This window comes from Podarcis cretensis, assembly GCF_951804945.1.
Source record: "Podarcis cretensis genome assembly, chromosome: 8".
NCBI lineage: Eukaryota > Metazoa > Chordata > Lepidosauria > Squamata > Lacertidae > Podarcis > Podarcis cretensis.
Genome location: NC_137177.1, coordinates 41390524 through 41408427, shown reverse-complemented (window position 1 = coordinate 41408427; position 17904 = coordinate 41390524). Strand labels below are relative to the sequence as shown.

The following is a 17904-nucleotide window of genomic DNA, read 5'->3' as shown; positions in this document are numbered from 1 at the left end:
TTCTAAACCAGCTTTCCCCAGCCTGGTGCCCACCAATGGGTACATGATTTTAATAATCAAGGATGATGGGAATTGTAGCTCAAAACATCCTGAGGGCAGGCAACTGGGGAAAGCTGGTCTAGGGCCATGAGAGTCACAGGTTAAATAATAAAGCACTTTCACAAATCAGGGCTAGATCCAGGTTTGACGGAGCCCTCCATAAAGTATCCAGCATCCAGTCAATTGAAAGTGCCTCTGGTGTAATGCTGTTAGGAAACTTAATGGCAACTGCTGAATCAGGTGTTGATGTGGGGCTTGTAAGAAATATTAAAAGCTACAGAGATTTTGGAAGGAATTCAATGTAGAACTAAGTTCAAGGCCCTTAGTGGTATACTTGTTATGAAGAAATGCATGAATTCTATACACATCACCAAATAAGAGGATAGGTTTGCATAAAATCTGCACCTCACCTGACTAGATGCCACATCATACAAGGGTGGAAAACAATAAGCCAAGGTGGTCTGTGTGGGAGAGAGAGGGAGAGGGAGAAGTAGAGGTTTTGGCTGATGCTGGAATCTGGAGAAGCAGAGGCCTGCCTTGCTCTGGGCCGGACCCAAAGCTGTGACTTGGAGCTTCCCTGGAAACCTAATAGGGAAGCAAGATTTTCATGCTCTGAGCCCCTCCATCCTACACTCGGGTTGTATATATGTGTAAATAAAGATCCCACAGCCTCCATGGACCTTCATTTCAAGGAAACCAAACCCTGAGAAAAGGCAAGTATCCCTGAAGTCTCTTGCCACTCAGAGATTAGGGTTGCTCAGATCAATATGTACGTACATCAATATGTGGATTGATATTGTATGTAGACCATCCCATAATGAAAAGTTCTCTGGGCAGTTCAGGCTGTACTTGAGTGCCAGGTCTTTAGGGGAGGGGGAGTTGGGGTCTCAATGGTTGCTGGTCTAAGATAGGCATCCTTTATGACTTGTCAAGCCCTGCACACATCCCTAAAAAAATCCTGAGCTGATCAATATGCTTTCCTTTTCAATATGTTTTCCTTTTCAATATGCTTTTCTCTCTGGGATCTTGATGAGATGAAAACTGTTATGACATGGAGATTGTTACATATAGGAGTATTACTGTGACCATGTGGAACCCATGTGGTGCCTTCTTGGGCCATTATGGGTTGTTTTTAAGGATAAGTGGTGGTTGTTGTTTCCCTTCCATTTCAGGATGTATCTGAACTGTTTGAAATGTTTTATTGCAGCCTTTCTGGTGCCTCCACTCTTGGAGGCATCATGCCTCTGAACATCAGCTGCTGGGAGTCATAGGAGGGGAGAATGCTGTTGCACTAATCCTTGCTTGCAGGATTCCCACAGGCATCCAGCTGGCCACTGTGAGAACAGGATGCTGGCCTAGATGGGCCACTGGCCTCAGTCCACTGCTGAGCAGATTTCTGGTTCTTTCTCAGCAGCATCTTATATATTCTGATTTCTGGGTTTTGTGAATCAGCTTCAGATTTGAATGCTTTACAAAACCCAAGATTATGTTTCTAAGGGTCCATCCTCTGGGCTCTGAAAAAGACAGCTGGGCCCTTTGGCCATTTGTATCATGGGCATTAACAAAGGCTCTGTGGTCGGAACAGAGCAGCTGATCACAGGCTGCTTGAAACAGTGCCCATTAGGAGACAATGGGATACAGCTGAGCCTTCCCACCACCCACCCAGCCCTGGCTACAAGTATTCTGCACCATGAGCCAATGTAATAATAAGCAAGGATTGGGACGCTACTGCTGGTAGCACTTGATGTGCACACCGAGGGAATGCAGATGAGGCTGTCTGTAGGCAGATTGTGATTGTGAAACGCACTCTTTTAAACCTTGCTAAGTATGCATTTGACAGCTGGATAAATTTTAATGTTTGCATTTCTTGAAACCTGTAGCCAACCCTTCCGCAGAACTGGTTATTTTGAATTAGACTAAGGAATGCAGCCTTCCAATGCCTCTTTGGATTCTCCAGCAGCACACAATCTCTCCTTACCCTTAAGGCATGGTGTAGCCAAGGGGATGCCCTCCAGATGTTATCAGAACCCACCACTCATTAGCTTTAACCAGCATGGCTGACAGGCAGGGATGATGGGAGTTGCAGTTCATCAACATCTGGAGGGCAACATGCTGGCTAGCCCTGCCTTATAGGCCATGTGTGAGGTTTCCCTTTGCCAAGCCCTACTGATTCTCTGCTTCCACGAACCCAACATTTGATATTTAAAAGTGGAGGGCACGTACACAACCACCCCTATTTGGGTTGGCCCTGCTCACTCAGACCCTGATATTCCCATGTTTCATGAGGAAGATCTATGAAGGGTTCTTACTCAAACACAAGTAGAACCCTGCAGATGACCATTGATGCATTGTGGGCATTCCCAACTCAACCCTGTATGACCAGGGCTAACAAGGAATGTTAGGGGCAGGGCTTGTGTGCCATTGCCCCCATCCCCGTGTTTAGGTAGCTGTCTGAACGCAGCTCCTATGTCAGCTTTATCTGGCTGAGACTTCCCTTTGAGCAGGTGGGATATTTGTGGACATTCTGTGGTATCACAGAAGCTGAAGCTCATGGAAGGATGGAGCTTACTGATACGACAAGTGATAGTTTTATAGTCGATATTGCCAACCATGTGGCTTTTTTATCATTTCATTTGTAACTTTCCCTGCCCAAAATATCTCAGCCAAGATATGCTGCAGCCATTGTTATCAGCAATAAAGCTAGGGTAAGCTTTGTAAGAGCTGAGCTTGGGATGTGGGAGGGTAGAGCTTTTTGCCAGGTTGAGCAAGACATGCACATTGCATATCACAGGGCCTAGCTACATGTTACATTAAATGTTTTGCTTGCAGCTACATCAGTTCCACTCCCCCTACACCACCACTTTAATCCTAGTACACATGCCCCATTTCCATTGCTGCTGCAGTACAGTATGTTGCAATTAGACCATGCTCTCATGGAAATGGGAGGTGGAGATCCCTAAGTTTAAAGAGAGAAACCATTTAATATAACATGCAAAAATTTGGAAAGCAAAAGAATCAACATCACCATACCTTGTATTGTCTCAGGGTTCAGTCAAACTTTAACAAAACTTCCACCAACCCTCCAGAGGCTTTGGGCTTCAACTCCCACCAGCCACAGCTAGCATGTAGTCCAAAACATCTGGAAGGTGCCAGGCTGGCAAATGCAGCTCTTGCATCATAACAGAGGGACGTAAGACAGCAGTATGCTGACATACTGTTCTATGGAACAGAGTAAACAGGCTACAATCTGAGTCAACTTTGCCACCAGGGAATTGAAACCACCAAACCCTGCATATAAGGAGAGCCTGCTGGATCAGGCCACAGACCCATCTAGTCCAGCATCGTGTCCTCGCAGTCACCAACCAGATCCCTGTGGGAAGCTTGCAGGCGGGGCCAGAGCACAACAGCACGCCCCACACTTGAGATTTTCAGCAGCTGGTATTCAGTTACGTATTACTCCTGACAATGGAGATAAAACATAGCCGTCATGACTAGTAGCCATTGGCAGCGCTATACTCCATGAATTTGTTGTTTTCTGGGAATGAATTTTCACAGTGTTCTCTCCTACCTGTGGTAGTAGAATGTGTCCTGGCATGATGTGCACTGCAGACAAGGTCCCTTTGACCTACATCCCTATCTATACCTGTACGCACACTCTCTCTCCCACACACCTTTGGTCCTCCAGATGCTGCTGAACTACAGCTCCCATCAGCCCCAGCAAGCATGACCAATGGCCAGTGATGACGGGAGTTGCAATTCAGCAACATCTGGAGGGCCAAAGGTTCCCCACAAACCAGTATAGAGAAGCCCTTGATGTATTAGAACAGGGAGTTCTGAGGAGTGACTCAAAACAAAGGCAGCTGTCTGACGAGGGAATACCAGGAATCATTTATTACTTAAACAGCCTCAATTTTTTGCACTCACAATCAATTGTGGGTGTAATTTTGTGGGCACAGTGAACGGCAGCTGAACTCTGAACTGTGCAATTGCATCCACAAATCAGCAAGAGGAATTATGTTATACTGCCAGTATCTCTCTAGCTCTAGCTATTTCACACACCTACACACACACACACACACACACACACACACACACACGTTCTTACAGTTTTCCATGTGCACTGTTAGAAATAGGAGACAGTGTTAATTCAGTTCACATTTTGATGCAAACCTGCTGAATTTGCATTGCCAACAACAATGCATGATCCCAAACCCAGACAAAATTTGCAGTTCTACAGATTCTGTGGTATACTTCCTTATGCAAGAAAGTGGCCATTTTGACCAAATATGGTGTTTTTTAAAAAACAACTGTATTTTTATTTTTATTTTTTTAAAAAAGACTCCACTTAACTTTACAACAAAAGAAAACAAGAGCTCTCCTCAATCAGGCCAAAGGCCCATCTAGACCAGCGTCCTGTTCTCACAGTTCCCCACTAGATGCCCCTATGCAAAGCCCGCACACAGGACTTGAGTGCCACCTGCAGTTCCCCAAAACTAGCATTTGAGGGTGCATTGCCTCTGAGGTAGAACAGTAGCCACTGATAGCCTTTACCTCCCTGAATTTGTCTTTTGAAGGCATCCAAGATTCATTCGTTTGATTTGTTATTGGGAAGAAGGAACAGCTATCCAAGATGCCATGGTGTTCTGAATATAGTTAGCAGAACTCTGCTTTCTAGCTATGTGAATGGATGTGTATTTTATTTTATCTAGGCATATAGACATTTCTACCCCACCCTTTTAGTGCATATGCTAGGAGTGGGGAACTTTAAGCTCTGGGCCCAAATACAGCCTTCCAGTCCCTCTGTCTGACCCTTGGGGCTCATCCTAAGCAACACACCTTGTCCTCCTGCTCTGTGCATTCTTGAGCTGTTGCAGTGTTCACGGTCTCTGCGCCTCCCCCTTTAAAAAAAACCAAAACCCATCTTGTACACAGTTTTATTTGTTTTGCTTAATTCCCTCCAGAGTTTCTGCAGGCCCAGGCACCACCTGCTGTTTGTGCCAACATGTGATTGCCATCTGCAATGTGTTTGCTTATTCCCATAAATGAAAATTGCTGATGAGTTGTCGTGGTGCAGGTTCTTGTCCTCTTGTTATTTTGTGGCATGCCTATTCCCAGTAGCCAGGCTGAGCTTCACCTGAGCAAGACTGGCTGGTTTATTTTGAAAGGGCAGAGGGGGAGATACTGAGACATCGGCGTATTGTCATTGCATTCTGCCTAGAGGGCTGAAAATGCCCCCTAATGTTGCTGCCATGACCACAAGCTGCAAAGGAGGGCAACAAGTTTGCCTCAGTTACCACTGGTTGCATTCATATTCTGCCTTCACTTTTCATTCATTCATTCATTCATTTTATTTGTATGCCTCTTTGTATGTTGGAAGCAGTATCACTCAGGTGGGAAAGTGCTGTTGTGCTAACATCCTGCTTATAGGTTTCCCATCGGATCTGGCTGGTCACTGTAAGACCAGGATGGAGAAGCATACGGGCCTTCGGCCTACTCCAGCAGGACTTTCCTTTTGTTCTTATGTTCACGTAGTGACTTCATGGCAGAAGTAAGGACCTCTCACAGTTCATGCTCTGAGAGTCTGGCTACACTTTATGCGAAGGGGTGGGGAGCTTGTCACCCTCCAGATATTGCTGAACTCCAATTCCCATCATCCTCAGCAAGCATGGCCAATGATCAGGATACTGGGCATTGTAGTTGAGTATCATTGGAGGGGGCACATGTTCTTCACCCCTTCTTGACACATGAAATGAAGCCACATATAAACCAGGCTTTGAGTGTTGTGAATTCAGAAGAATCCCTCAGAGATGAGCAGAGGATGCTGGAGGGGACCACAGAGCCACTGATTGTTTATCTGTGCTCATTATCTCTCTCCTTTAACTGCTAATTTCCCCTTAGGGTTGGGAGGGGGAGCAGGGACAATTAGCAGCTACAGAGAGATCAGATGAGCATTGATAAACAACAGAAGGAAGAATGTGGCCAGCAGCTCTGACATCCCCACCAGCTTTCCATGACCACCTCCAGGGGTCAGAACCCAAGGAGAGTCTACTGGATCAGACCAGAGGCCCATCTAATCCAGCACCCTGGTCTCAAAGTAGCCAACCAGACGCCTGTGGGACACTGGCAAGCAGGATTGGAGCACAGGAGCTCTTTCCACACCTTTGGTTTCCAGCAACTGGTATTCTGAAGCCTTGGAAGCAGAAGATAGCCATTGTGGCTAATAGCCATCAACGGCCTTCTCTTCCATGAATGCTTCAGAATTTTCAGTAGCCAGAGCCAGGCTTATATGGAGCCAGTTTTCACACAATGTAAGCAATGTCCATTGCCCGGCTCTTAACACTATGCAAAACCTTGGGGATTGGTTTGGGAATAACTTCATTGTAAATGAAGCACTATTTCAGACTTTTACAAGCTCATTTGTTTCCTTCCCCTCTCCCAAAGGATCATCCATGAAGATGGCTTCTCTGGTGAAGATGTGAAGCAGTACAAGCCTGTGGTCTATAGCAACACTATCCAGTCACTGGCAGCCATTGTCCGTGCAATGGACACTTTGGGCGTGGAATATGGAGACAAGGAGAGAAGGGTAAGTGAGAACCCAGGAACAAGTGATTTGCAGTGGGCTGGTTTGTTCGTTGGTTTGTTTGTTTTATAGAATTTATGCACGGCTTGGTTGTCTAAAAACCCTCAAAGTGGTTTAAAAAGAGAATAAAACAGTAACATCAGCAAAAAAGCCACAAAGCAACTCTACAAATCATTCAAAACACAAAATCAGCAAAACTGAAAACAGATTAAAACATGCATCCACATTCTACACATCTGGTTAGACTTGCTCAAACAAAAATGATTTTAGCAGGTGCTGAAAAGAACACAGTGAAGGCACCTGCTTGGTGTCAATAGGCAGGGAGTTCCATAGTGTAGGGGCTGCCACACTAAAAGCCTGATATCTTACAAATGCAGAACATTTTTTATGTGGCACCTGTAAAAGTGACATATCCACAGATTGAAGTGGTCAAGCAGGCATATATGTGGGGTAAGACAATCTCATAAGTAAGCTGGTCCCAATTTATAAGTTGCAACAAGAAATAGATTATCAGCAATGACAGGAACATGAAAAAAAATCACCAACTTGTACACATACATTTTTAATATGTTTTTAATTGTTTATCACTTGTTGTTTGCTGGCCTGGGCTCCTTTGGGAGGAAAGGCAGGATATAAATTTAAGTAATTAATATCTCATAAGCCTATAGGATGTAAACTGCAATGTTCCAGTTGCACATGCAAGCTGATTCTGGAACTAATTTTTACATTTTGCACAGCCATGCTCATTGTCTCTCCACCAGCAGGTATACAACTGCTGAATTAGAAACTATTATTTCGGGTGCTATTGCAGTATGAAAAGTCTTGCTGCCTGGGTAGAATGTGTCATGGAACGCTAAGTGATTTTTGAAGGATAAGCTCATTCCGCAATAACACCGTTTTTCAAACTGGTATTCCCCACCTGTTTTGGACCAAGGCAAGTGGGCAGGGGCACCAGGTTGGAGACTGCTACACAGTAAGGCTGACTATTAATGGCATAAACAAATGAGTGGCAGGTAGCAAACGATCAGGGTTGCTGTTTTTCTTCCTGGACGATATCATTCGGGGTGCACAGTCAAAGGACTCTCCATTTTGCAAGAAAACTCTCTGCACATGAATCTTATTCAAGCACCTGCCCTCATGCTGTTACAGTTGCACAAGAGCAGGGCAGCATTTGCTAGCGCCCTACCCCATCCCATCCTCACTCAGCCCCACTGTCCTCAATGGGTTGGTAGGGGAACATCTGAAGTGAGGAAGGTTAGACTGAGACTTGGCCATCCAGATGCCAAAATTGCGAAACTGCACAACTTTTTTTTCCTTGTTGTTATTTATTAGGGTTGGCAAACCTGTTTGTTTCAGTGTTTTGCTGCAAATATCAGGACTATGTAACCATTGTGGTTAAAGCAAGGAGGCTCCTTTTTCTGGTTTGTTTATATGATATGTCAGCGGCATTATATGTTTGTACGTTGATTTTCCACCCAGGAGCAAAAGGCTGTGTATTCCCCACCCTTTACAACAGCCCTGTGAGGTGGGCTAGGCTAGGTTAATACATGTGTGTAAGCAACAGCTTTTGTCAATATAGTTTTGGGGTTGGGTGAGTGTTAATGCAAGGGTTGCAATCTGAATGCAATGTAGAAGCCCCAGGAAATCCTTCTGGCATCCCTGATGATGCCATTGCAGTGGTCCCTGGCCATCTCATGTCTCCAATAGCCAACACCGGATGTGAAAGAAGGATGCAGAGAAGCAACACTGGTGATCATGCCAGTTTGGGGTAGGATGTGGCATCTCCTGGCACTCTTCCCACAGTGGCCCTCTGGCATGTCTGGCTGCTGACCAAGGTACCACTTTCACAGTGCTGTGAGTGTGAAACTCCTTGTTTTTGGTGTTCTTACAAAGCCACGCTTTTTCCCATAGAAAACAAAGCAACTCTTGCTAACTTTAAGCACATTGTTTCTTTTGCATCAGAGGTTAGCAGTCTGCTCTGAGTGCAGGTACATATTTGGATGTCTAAAAAACAGTCATGGACACCACGGAAATAACCTATTCACAGAAGAAAAACTAGTGCGGCTTACAACCCCTCCCAAACACGTAAAGTGCCTACACCGTTTCCCAAAATAAATTTTAAAAATAAAAATGCAGTCCCCATAACAACCAAGCCCTTTGACCCTAAATTAGAATCCTGACCTGCAATAACTCAGGATGTAGATTTGAAGTTGTCTTAGGCAGATCATCCCAGCATAGAGTTTTTAGAACACAGTTAGGTAACCACCCAAGCTGCCATTGTGCACCTGGTTCCAGTTGCTGGACCTCGGGGTCTTTATTTAAAAAACAAGGTAGAGCCCACAAACCAGGTGTCTTCCCATGCCTGCTGTAGAGAATGATAATCACCTGAAGCATAAGGACCGTCTTTTAACTGTGGCATTGAGGTGCCTTAGTTAGGGTAGCTAACTTGTTCTGAATAGTCCATGGACTCAGCTAGACTGGTAAAGAAAAACTGATTTATATGCGTTGTGTGTGTGATATAACATTGTGCCACCAGATGGCGACATGGAGTCCCGCTTTTCTCTACCTGTTTTCCCTGTTTAAATTTACAACACTTTAAGCACTTTAACACTTCTTTGATGTGTCTAGATCCAGCCCATGTGACTCTTAGTTTTGCTCTCGTAGACTTCATTTCTGAGTGTCTAGCTGAGCTGCATGGTGATTTCCCATGTCAAACAACTCGGCTGCATCCCTTCATTACTGGAGCTTATTTAGTTGAGAGTTTGTTCCTGGAAACACCAGCAGTTTTCTATCTCCTGGTCAGCTCTTTCCATATCATTCTGCTGCGGTGCAGGGTTGTGTTGCAAAACCAATTCCCTGCACTCTGTTGTGGGATTTTGAGCTATGCACATGCACATCAATCACTTGATTTTTCACAGATCGGTAGCTCAGTGGGAATGACTCACAGCTGAATGTGTGAACTGATGCAAGAGCTTCGTAGGCTGGAGTCGACATGAGAAGTTATGATGAACTGTGGCATTAGATCTGCCTTGGCTTATTCCTGGCATATGCAGGCCTGCACTTAATGTGACCGTTATCAAGTGCTGAACGTGGAGGCCTGTGAATTGGCCTCCCAATGGTTATGTGGGGGTGTCAGAAGGAAAGATGGGTCTCTTAATACTCTGCTGGTGGTGAAGACTTCAGTGAAGAAGCTGCCAACACCTCAGATATACCCCCCTCCTCACAGTTCCTTTCTTTGTTGTGGAAATTGCATGTAGTAGATATGGGAACTTCACCAGTGGAGGATAGAAAGGGTGCACAATGCAGAAGGTTAGAGGGAGGGAGGAAGAGTTGTGCTCATGTTGCTTTTTGAACTTCTATCCTGCCTGCTCCCATATCTCGCAGCTCATGGTTGCTGCTCCTTTCCAGGCCCAGTTCCAGACGCTCGCATTTGGACTGGGAACTGCAGATGGGGAGAGTGGCTCTTGCACTCAGGTCCTTCCAGAGGCCTCTGGTTGGCCTGTGTTTAAATAGGATAGTGGACTAGATGGGTCTTTGGTCTGATCCCATGGCCAGGCTCTTGATAGGTTCTTAGGTGCATCCGCTCAGCTCCCACTCATTTTCCTATTGCAAGCTAGGGATGATCAGGGGAGGAAAGCACCATCGGGCAGGAGCTGTACTTTTCGTGTATTCCTTTTACTGTTCAAGGAAGATTATCCGGCATGAAATGAAGTTCAATACACATTATGTAGCATAAAAGGAGAAGTTCATGCAGCCCTGTAAAATGCAAATGGGTCAAGGGAAAATTCCTCTGGCGTTCCATGTCATAATCAAGTGGATTATTGTCATTCTTTAGCGAAACCTGAGTTCTAAGGCCAGCCACCTAAATAAAAGAGAGAGAGAAAGACAAAGAGAAAGGGGGGGGGGATGAATGAGCACACTTTAGGTCTGAGGACTTGTAGAAATTGGAAATTGATTTTCAAGCTATTTCCAAATGGGAGTGAAGAATGCTGGGCAATGCCTTTGTACTGCCTTCATGTTCATTATGGCTCTCCAAGTATGTCAGTTCTCAAATGAAACAAATAATTTACTAAGCATAATGCAGCTTTATTTTCTAGCCTGAGGGACGTTGCTGTGCCCATCATGATCTCTTCCGCTTTGTTCGTTATTCGGGAGGCTTTTTCTAAGGGGCATTTCACCATTTGCCCCATGGCCAGCTGTCCGTTCTGTGCTCTGCCATCCCCTTTGTTTATTGCTGCCTCGACTGCTCATGATTGGTTGCGCAATTCCTTTTCTTGCCATCCATTAGCTGGCTGTGATGGGGGTTTCGCCAAGTGGCATGGCCCTCATTCTCCTCTCTTGTCTACGTTCCCAAGAGTTCAGAAGCAAATGAATCTTCTCTTGATGCAGAGGAAACCATCCCCCATTCCTCTGTCCCAATTGGCTTTGTAGGTGAGGCCTGCTCAAAATGGAGGGTCTGGCACAGCAAAAGGTGGGTGGCACCAAGTGCCCACCCCCTCTCCCAGATGCACAGGATGATGAAAGCCCCCCAGGACCAGCTGCAGTCACGCTGAGTAGCGAGCAACCCCCTCAGCCCCAAGCCCCATGTGAGCACATAGTCCCTTCATGTAAGTTAGGTAAGACTCTGGGCTAATGGTGTTACTGGGGTGGCTCTGTAGGTGGCAATGTGGCTTACTTCATTTGCTTCACAATGTGACAAGCCCACTCTGCTGTGTTTGAGGTCCTTCATCATCATTCTCTGGGGATTGGATGGACTTCTACCCCAAAGCCCCACCCTGACAGCCCCACTTCGATTAAAATGTGGAAGAGTTACTGAAGAGTTGATAGAGTGGTGACACGGGCCACATCTCCCACTCATGAGACATCAGTTGGGCCATGCGGAAGATGCAACCTGATTTTGTTGCTGCTCAGGGAGTGCACCTCATAACCTTTGGATGGCAAATGTTCTAAAATGGGAGGACATTAGGGTCAAAATGACTGCAGTCCAGCTGTTGCATCAGCTAGCTGGTACACAATAATACCGGAATCAATCATGTTTAATGCACACTGGATTATGTAAACAGCCAAATAGGGCTTTGATATTAATTGATGGGAGAGAGAAATCTTCCAGAGTAGACATTCAAATGGTAGCTTTGCCAGATTCTGTTAAGCTATTTGGAGGCAGTAGTGTGGCTCAAATTAGTAGCTGGGGTTGTTAGGATGAATTTCATGGAAGAAGCACTGAATGTGTCCTTGAATGTTATTTTTCTTACGAATTTTCTTACGATTTTCTTTTTTCTTTTAAAAAAAGCAAGTTTCTAGACCTTATGGTGGTAAAGTTCTTCTTGAAAGTTCCTGGGCAATGCCAGCTCAAATGCCTGAAGCATGAGAGCACACTGAACAAATCTTTCAGAACCTGGAGTTCCTTGCCGCTCTTGAAATAAAATAGGAAATAGGAAAAGTTATAAAAAAGAAAATACATTGAGAGAGAGAGAGAAATCATGCAAGATATATTATGTAAATCTGCCAACTTGGTACATTTTGTAATAGTTGCAGCTTTTCCTGGGGCAGGTTTTCATAGAATCATGGAATTATATAAATATAAAGGGACCCCATGGGTCATCTATTCCAACCCCCTGCAATGCAGGCATCTCAACTAAAGCATCCGTGACAGATGGCCATCTAACCTCTGCTTAAAAACCTCCAGTGGAGAGTCTGCCACCTTCTGAGGTAGTCCATTCCTTCATCAAGCAGCTTTTACTGTCAGAAAGTTCTTCCTAATGTTTAGTTGGAATCTCCCTTCTTGTATTTAAATCAGTATCACACCACTTTAAACAGTCCTGGCTTCCCCCAGAGAATTCTGAGAGAGTTATAGTTTTTTAAGGATTCTGAGAGTTGTTGAGAGACCTGGAGTGGCTTAACAGTCAACCCCTCTTCCCAGGAAACTCTGGAAATTGTAGTTCTGTGAGGGGAATAGGGGTCTCCTAGCACCTTTAACAAACTACAGCTCCCATAATTCCTTGAGGGGAGGCATGACTGTTTAAAGTGGTATCATAGCATTTTCAATGTACAGTGTGAATGTGGCCTAGTTCCCACACATTAGTTCCCTAGTGTGCGCACGTTCAGAGGATGACCTCCAAACCATCCTAAATATCTTCGCAGAAGCTTACAAAAAGCTTGGCCTATTGCTCAACATCCAAAAAAACTTGCACCAGCAAGTACAAAATAACCCCTCTGCAGCGCCACAAATCCAACTCAATGGTGTAACGTTGGAAAATGTTGATCACTTCTCCTACCTAGGCAGTTATCTTCCCACAAGGGTAAACATTGATGCCGAAATCCAGCATCGCCTGAGCTCTCCCGATTGAAGTGCAGAGTGTTTGAAGACTGGGACATTCACAGGGAAACCAAAAAGCTTGTTTACAAAGCTATTGTACTACCAACCTTACTATATGCTTGTGAAACATGGAGCACTTATAAACGCCATCTCCAACTCCTTGAAAGATTCCATCAACGGTGTCTCCCAAAAAAATTTGCACATCACTTGGGAAGATAGGTGAACTAATATCAGTGTACTGGAAGGAGCAAAGATCACCAGTGTTGAAGCAATAATTCTTCAACATCAACTTTGTTGGACTGGTCATGTTATGCGGATGCCTGATGATCTTCTTCCAAAGCAACTATAATAATAATAATAATAATTTATTATTTATACCCCGCCCATCTGGCTGGGCCTCCCCAGCCACTCTGGGCGGCTTCCAAAAGAATATTAAAATACTATGATACATCAAACATTAAAAGCATCCCTGAACAGGGCTGCCTTCAGATGTCTTCTAAAAGTCTGGTAGTTGTTGTTCTCTTTGACATCTGGTGGGAGGGCATTCCACAAGGAGGGCGCCACTACCGAAAAGGCCCTCTGCCTGGTTCCCTGTAACTTGGCTTCTCGCAGTGAGGGAACCGCCAGAAGGCCCTTGGTGCTGGACCTCAGTGTCCGGGTAGAACGATGGGGGTGGAGACGCTCCTTCAGGTATACTGGACCGAGGCCGTTTAGGGCTTTAAAGGTCAGCACCAACACTTTGAATTGTGCTCGGAAACGTACTGGGAGCCAATGTAGGTCTTTCAAGACCGGTGTTATATGGTCTCGGTGGCCGCTCCCTGTCACCAGTCTGGCTGCTGCGTTCTGGATTAGTTGTAGTTTCCGGGTCACCTTCAAAGGTAGCCCCACGTAGAGTGCATTGCAGTAATCCAAGCGGGAGATAACCAGAGCATGCACCACTCTGGCGAGGCAGTCCACAGGCAGATAGGGTCTCAGCCTGCGTACCAGATGGAGCTGGTACACAGCTGCCCTGGACACGGATTTAACCTGTACCTCCATGGACAGCTGTGAGTCCAAAATGACTCCCAGGCTGCGCACCTGGTCCTTCAGGGGCACAGTTACCCCATTCAGGACCAGGGAGTCCTCCACACCTGCCCGCCTCCTGTCCCCCAGAAACAGTACTTCTGTCTTGTCAGGATTCAATCTCAATCTGTTAGCCGCCATCCATCCTCCAACCGCCTCCAGACACTCACACAGGACCTTCACCGCCTTCACTGGTTCTGATTTGAAAGAGAGGTAGAGCTGGGTATCATCCGCATACTGATGAACACCCAGCCCAAACCCCCTGATGATCTCTCCCAGCGGCTGCATGTAAATGTTGAAAAGCATGGGGGAGAGGACAGAACCCTGAGGCACCCCACAAGTGAGAGCCCAGGGGTCTGAACACTCATCCCCCACCACCACTTTCTGAACACGGCCCAGGAGGAAGGAGCGGAACCACTGTAGGACAGTGCCCCCAGCTCCCAGCCCCTCAAGACGGTCCAGAAGGATGTTATGGTCGATGGTATCAAACGCCGCTGAGAGATCCAGCAGAACTAGGAAACAGCTCTCACCTTTGTCCCTAGCCCGCCGGAGATCATCAACCAGTGCGACCAAGGCAGTTTCAGTCCCATGATGAGGCCTGAATCCCGACTGGAAGGGATCCAAATGGTCCGCTTCTTCCAGGCGTGCCTGGAGTTGTTCAGCAACCACTCGCTCAATCACCTTGCCCAAGAATGGAAGATTTGAGACTGGGCGATAGCTGGCCATCGTGGCCGCATCTAAAGATGGTTTTTTAAGAAGCGGTTTGATAACCGCCTCTTTCAGCGGGTCTGGGAAGGCTCCCTCACGGAGGGAAGCATTCACCACCCCACGAAGCCCATCGCCCAGTCCTTCCCAGCTAGCTTTTATAAGCCAGGATGGGCAAGGATCAAGGAGACAGGTGGTTGGTTTCACTCGTCCAAGCAGCCTGTCCACATCCTCGGAGGTAACAGATTGGAATTGATCCCATGCAATTTGACTAGACAGGACTCTAGCACTCTCCCGCCCCGGCCCTGCTCCCACGGTGGCATCTACCTCTTCCCGAATCTGAGCGACTTTATCTGCAAAAAACTTTGCAAAATCATTGCAGGAGATCATGTGGCCCGTACTGGGCCCTGATGTAGCAGGTGGTTCCGCTAAATTGCGGACCACCTGAAAAAGTCTCCTGCTGCTGTTTTCTGCAGATGCAATAGAGGCGGTGAAGAAAGTCTTCTTCGCCGTCGCTACCGCCACTTGGTAGGCTCGACATTGAGCTCTAACCTGTGTCCGGTCAGCTTCAGAATGAGTTATCCGCCACCGGCGCTCTAGCCGTCTCAACGATTGTTTCATTGCCCTCAGATCCGTGGAAAACCACGGGGCTCTCCGGGCTCCATGCAATCGGAGAGGGCGCTTCGGAGCCAAACAGTCAATAGCCCTGGTTAACTCCACATTCCAGCGGGCCACCAGGGAATCAGCTGAAAGGCCATCAACATGGGATAAAGCATCCCCTACCACTCTCTGGAAACCATTTGGATCCATTAAGTGGCGGGGGCGGACCATCCGAATCGGTCCCACCTCCCTGCAGAGGGGAAGGGTCGCGGAGAAGTCCAGTTGCACCAGGAAGTGATCTGACCATGGCACTTCTTTTGTTTCACTTTTAGTTAGTGTCAGGTCACCAACATCCGTAGAGGTAAACACCAGGTCCAAGGCATGTCCGCGGCTATGGGTTGGGCCAAACTTATTCAGGGACAGCCCCATGGAGGCCATGCTTTCCATGAAGTCCCGAGCGGCCCCTTGTAAGGTCGTGTCGGCATGGATATTAAAATCCCCTAGGACAACCAAACTAGGTGTCTCCAGGAGAACATCCGCCACGACCTGAAGCAGCTCGGGCAGGGAATCCTTGGTGCAGCGGGGAGGTCGGTACACCAAAAGGAATCCTGTACTGCCCCTATTGCCCAACTTCCAGAACATGCACTCAGAGAACTGGGTCTTCCCAATAGGACGCCTGGTGCAAACTAATGACTTCCTAAAAATCACTGCAACCCCCCCTCCCCGCCCACAAGGCCTGGGTTGCTGTGCGTAAGAGAAACCTGGTGGACAAGCAGCAGCAAGAACAGGCCCATCCGCTTCATTCAACCAAGTCTCTGTTACACATGCCAGGTCAAATCCCCCATCCATGATCAGGTCATGGATGGCAGTGGTCTTATGAATCATTGACCTGGCATTGCACAACAGCACCTTCAGGTCATGTGGGTATCCCTTGCTGATTCTAGTATCCATCTGGTCAGGACCAGACCTGGAGGCAGGGATAGTCCTCAGACAACGACTAAACCTGCCTCCTCTGTAATGACATGGTCTGGTCTTAGCGTAACTCCTCCTCCTACCCGAGATCACTGAGATCGGTTGTCCCAACGCATCCCCCCCTGTGGAACATGCCGCAGCCATTTTGTTGGCTGGGACCCACTCCCCGGCAGCCCTGACCCCTCCCCTTAAGAACAAAATAAGACCTTAAAACAATGAAAACAAAACAAAAAAGAAACCCCAAAAAACAAAAAACAATACAAATAAAAAACTCCAAAAATTACAAATCCATCAAAATCAAAACAAATTCCCAACTAAACATCCATCCCACCCCCACCCCATCCCTGCATATACAGTAATAATAATGACAATAATAATAATAATAAAGAAATAAAAAGGAAAAGGAAAATTTTAAAACATTTTAAAAAGAACTCTGCACCCCTCCGGATCCCCCTGGGCCGCAGCAGCAGTGACAGCAATCGTCCCTGTCAGGCCTGTCAGGCCCCGCCCTGGGCCAGATGGTGAGTGGCAGGAAGGAGCAGGGCCCTCAGACACCCACGCAGGAGAGACCTCCTGGGCAGCAGAGCACAGCAGTCCTTATGGGGCTTCAGGCCCCGCCCCAGGCCAGATGGTGAGTGGCAGAAAGGAGCAGGGCCCTCAGACACCCACGCAGGAGAGTCCTCCTGGGCAGCAGAGCACAGCAGTCCTTATGGGGCTTCAGGCCCCGCCCCAGGCCAGATGGTGAGTGGCAGGAAGGAGCAGGGCCCTCAGACACCCACGCAGGAGAGTCCTCCTGGGCAGCAGAGCACAGCAGTCCTTATGGGGCTTCAGGCCCCGCCCCAGGCCAGATGGTGAGTGGCAGGAAGGAGCAGGGCCCTCAGACACCCACGCAGGAGAGTCCTCCTGGGCAGCAGAGCACAGCAGTCCTTATGGGGCTTCAGGCCCCGCCCCAGGCCAGATGGTGAGTGGCAGGAAGGAGCAGGGCCCTCAGACACCCACGCAGGAGAGTCCTCCTGGGCAGCAGAGCACAGCAGTCCTTATGGGGCTTCAGGCCCCGCCCCAGGCCAGATGGTGAGTGGCAGGAAGGAGCAGGGCCCTCAGACACCCACGCAGGAGAGTCCTCCTGGGCAGCAGAGCACAGCAGTCCTTATGGGGCTTCAGGCCCCGCCCCAGGCCAGATGGTGAGTGGCAGAAAGGAGCAGGGCCCTCAGACACCCACGCAGCTACTCTATTCTGAACTTAAAAATGGAAAGCGTAATGCTGGTGGTCAACAAAAGAGGTTTCAAGACTGTCTCATTTCTAGCATATCCAAGTGGCAAGTGGTGGGAATACACCTGCCTGACACCTGGAGAGTTGCTGCCACAAAGGCATATTTAGGTACAGGGGAGAATTTTGAATCAGCTTTCAAGTAAAGGTGAACCTGACTAATCTTCACTCCCTGATACAGTATGCCAGCATACACAGCCATCCCTTGAAATTTGCATTTATCCAAATTTTGCATAGCAGTTCGCAGGCGTATAAGTATAAGTAACGTGTGCGTGAAAATTGGATAAGTTAGTGAACATAACCCTAAAACAAGAATTACATTGGGAGAAATTGTTATGTAAATATATCTTATGAGGAACGGTTG

The 17904-nt window shown here is 47.1% G+C and overlaps 1 protein-coding gene across 2 annotated transcripts in view; it reads left to right on the top strand.

Annotated features, from left to right (window-relative positions):
- Positions 1-17904, top strand: part of GNAO1 (G protein subunit alpha o1) — a 167572-nt gene that overhangs the window by 59367 nt on the left and 90301 nt on the right. For both annotated transcript variants that reach the window (XM_079988341.1, XM_079988340.1), the window contains exon 3: positions 6481-6622. In XM_079988341.1, coding sequence (XP_079844467.1) covers positions 6481-6622 — 142 coding nt within the window. The remainder of the gene's footprint in view (positions 1-6480; positions 6623-17904) is intronic.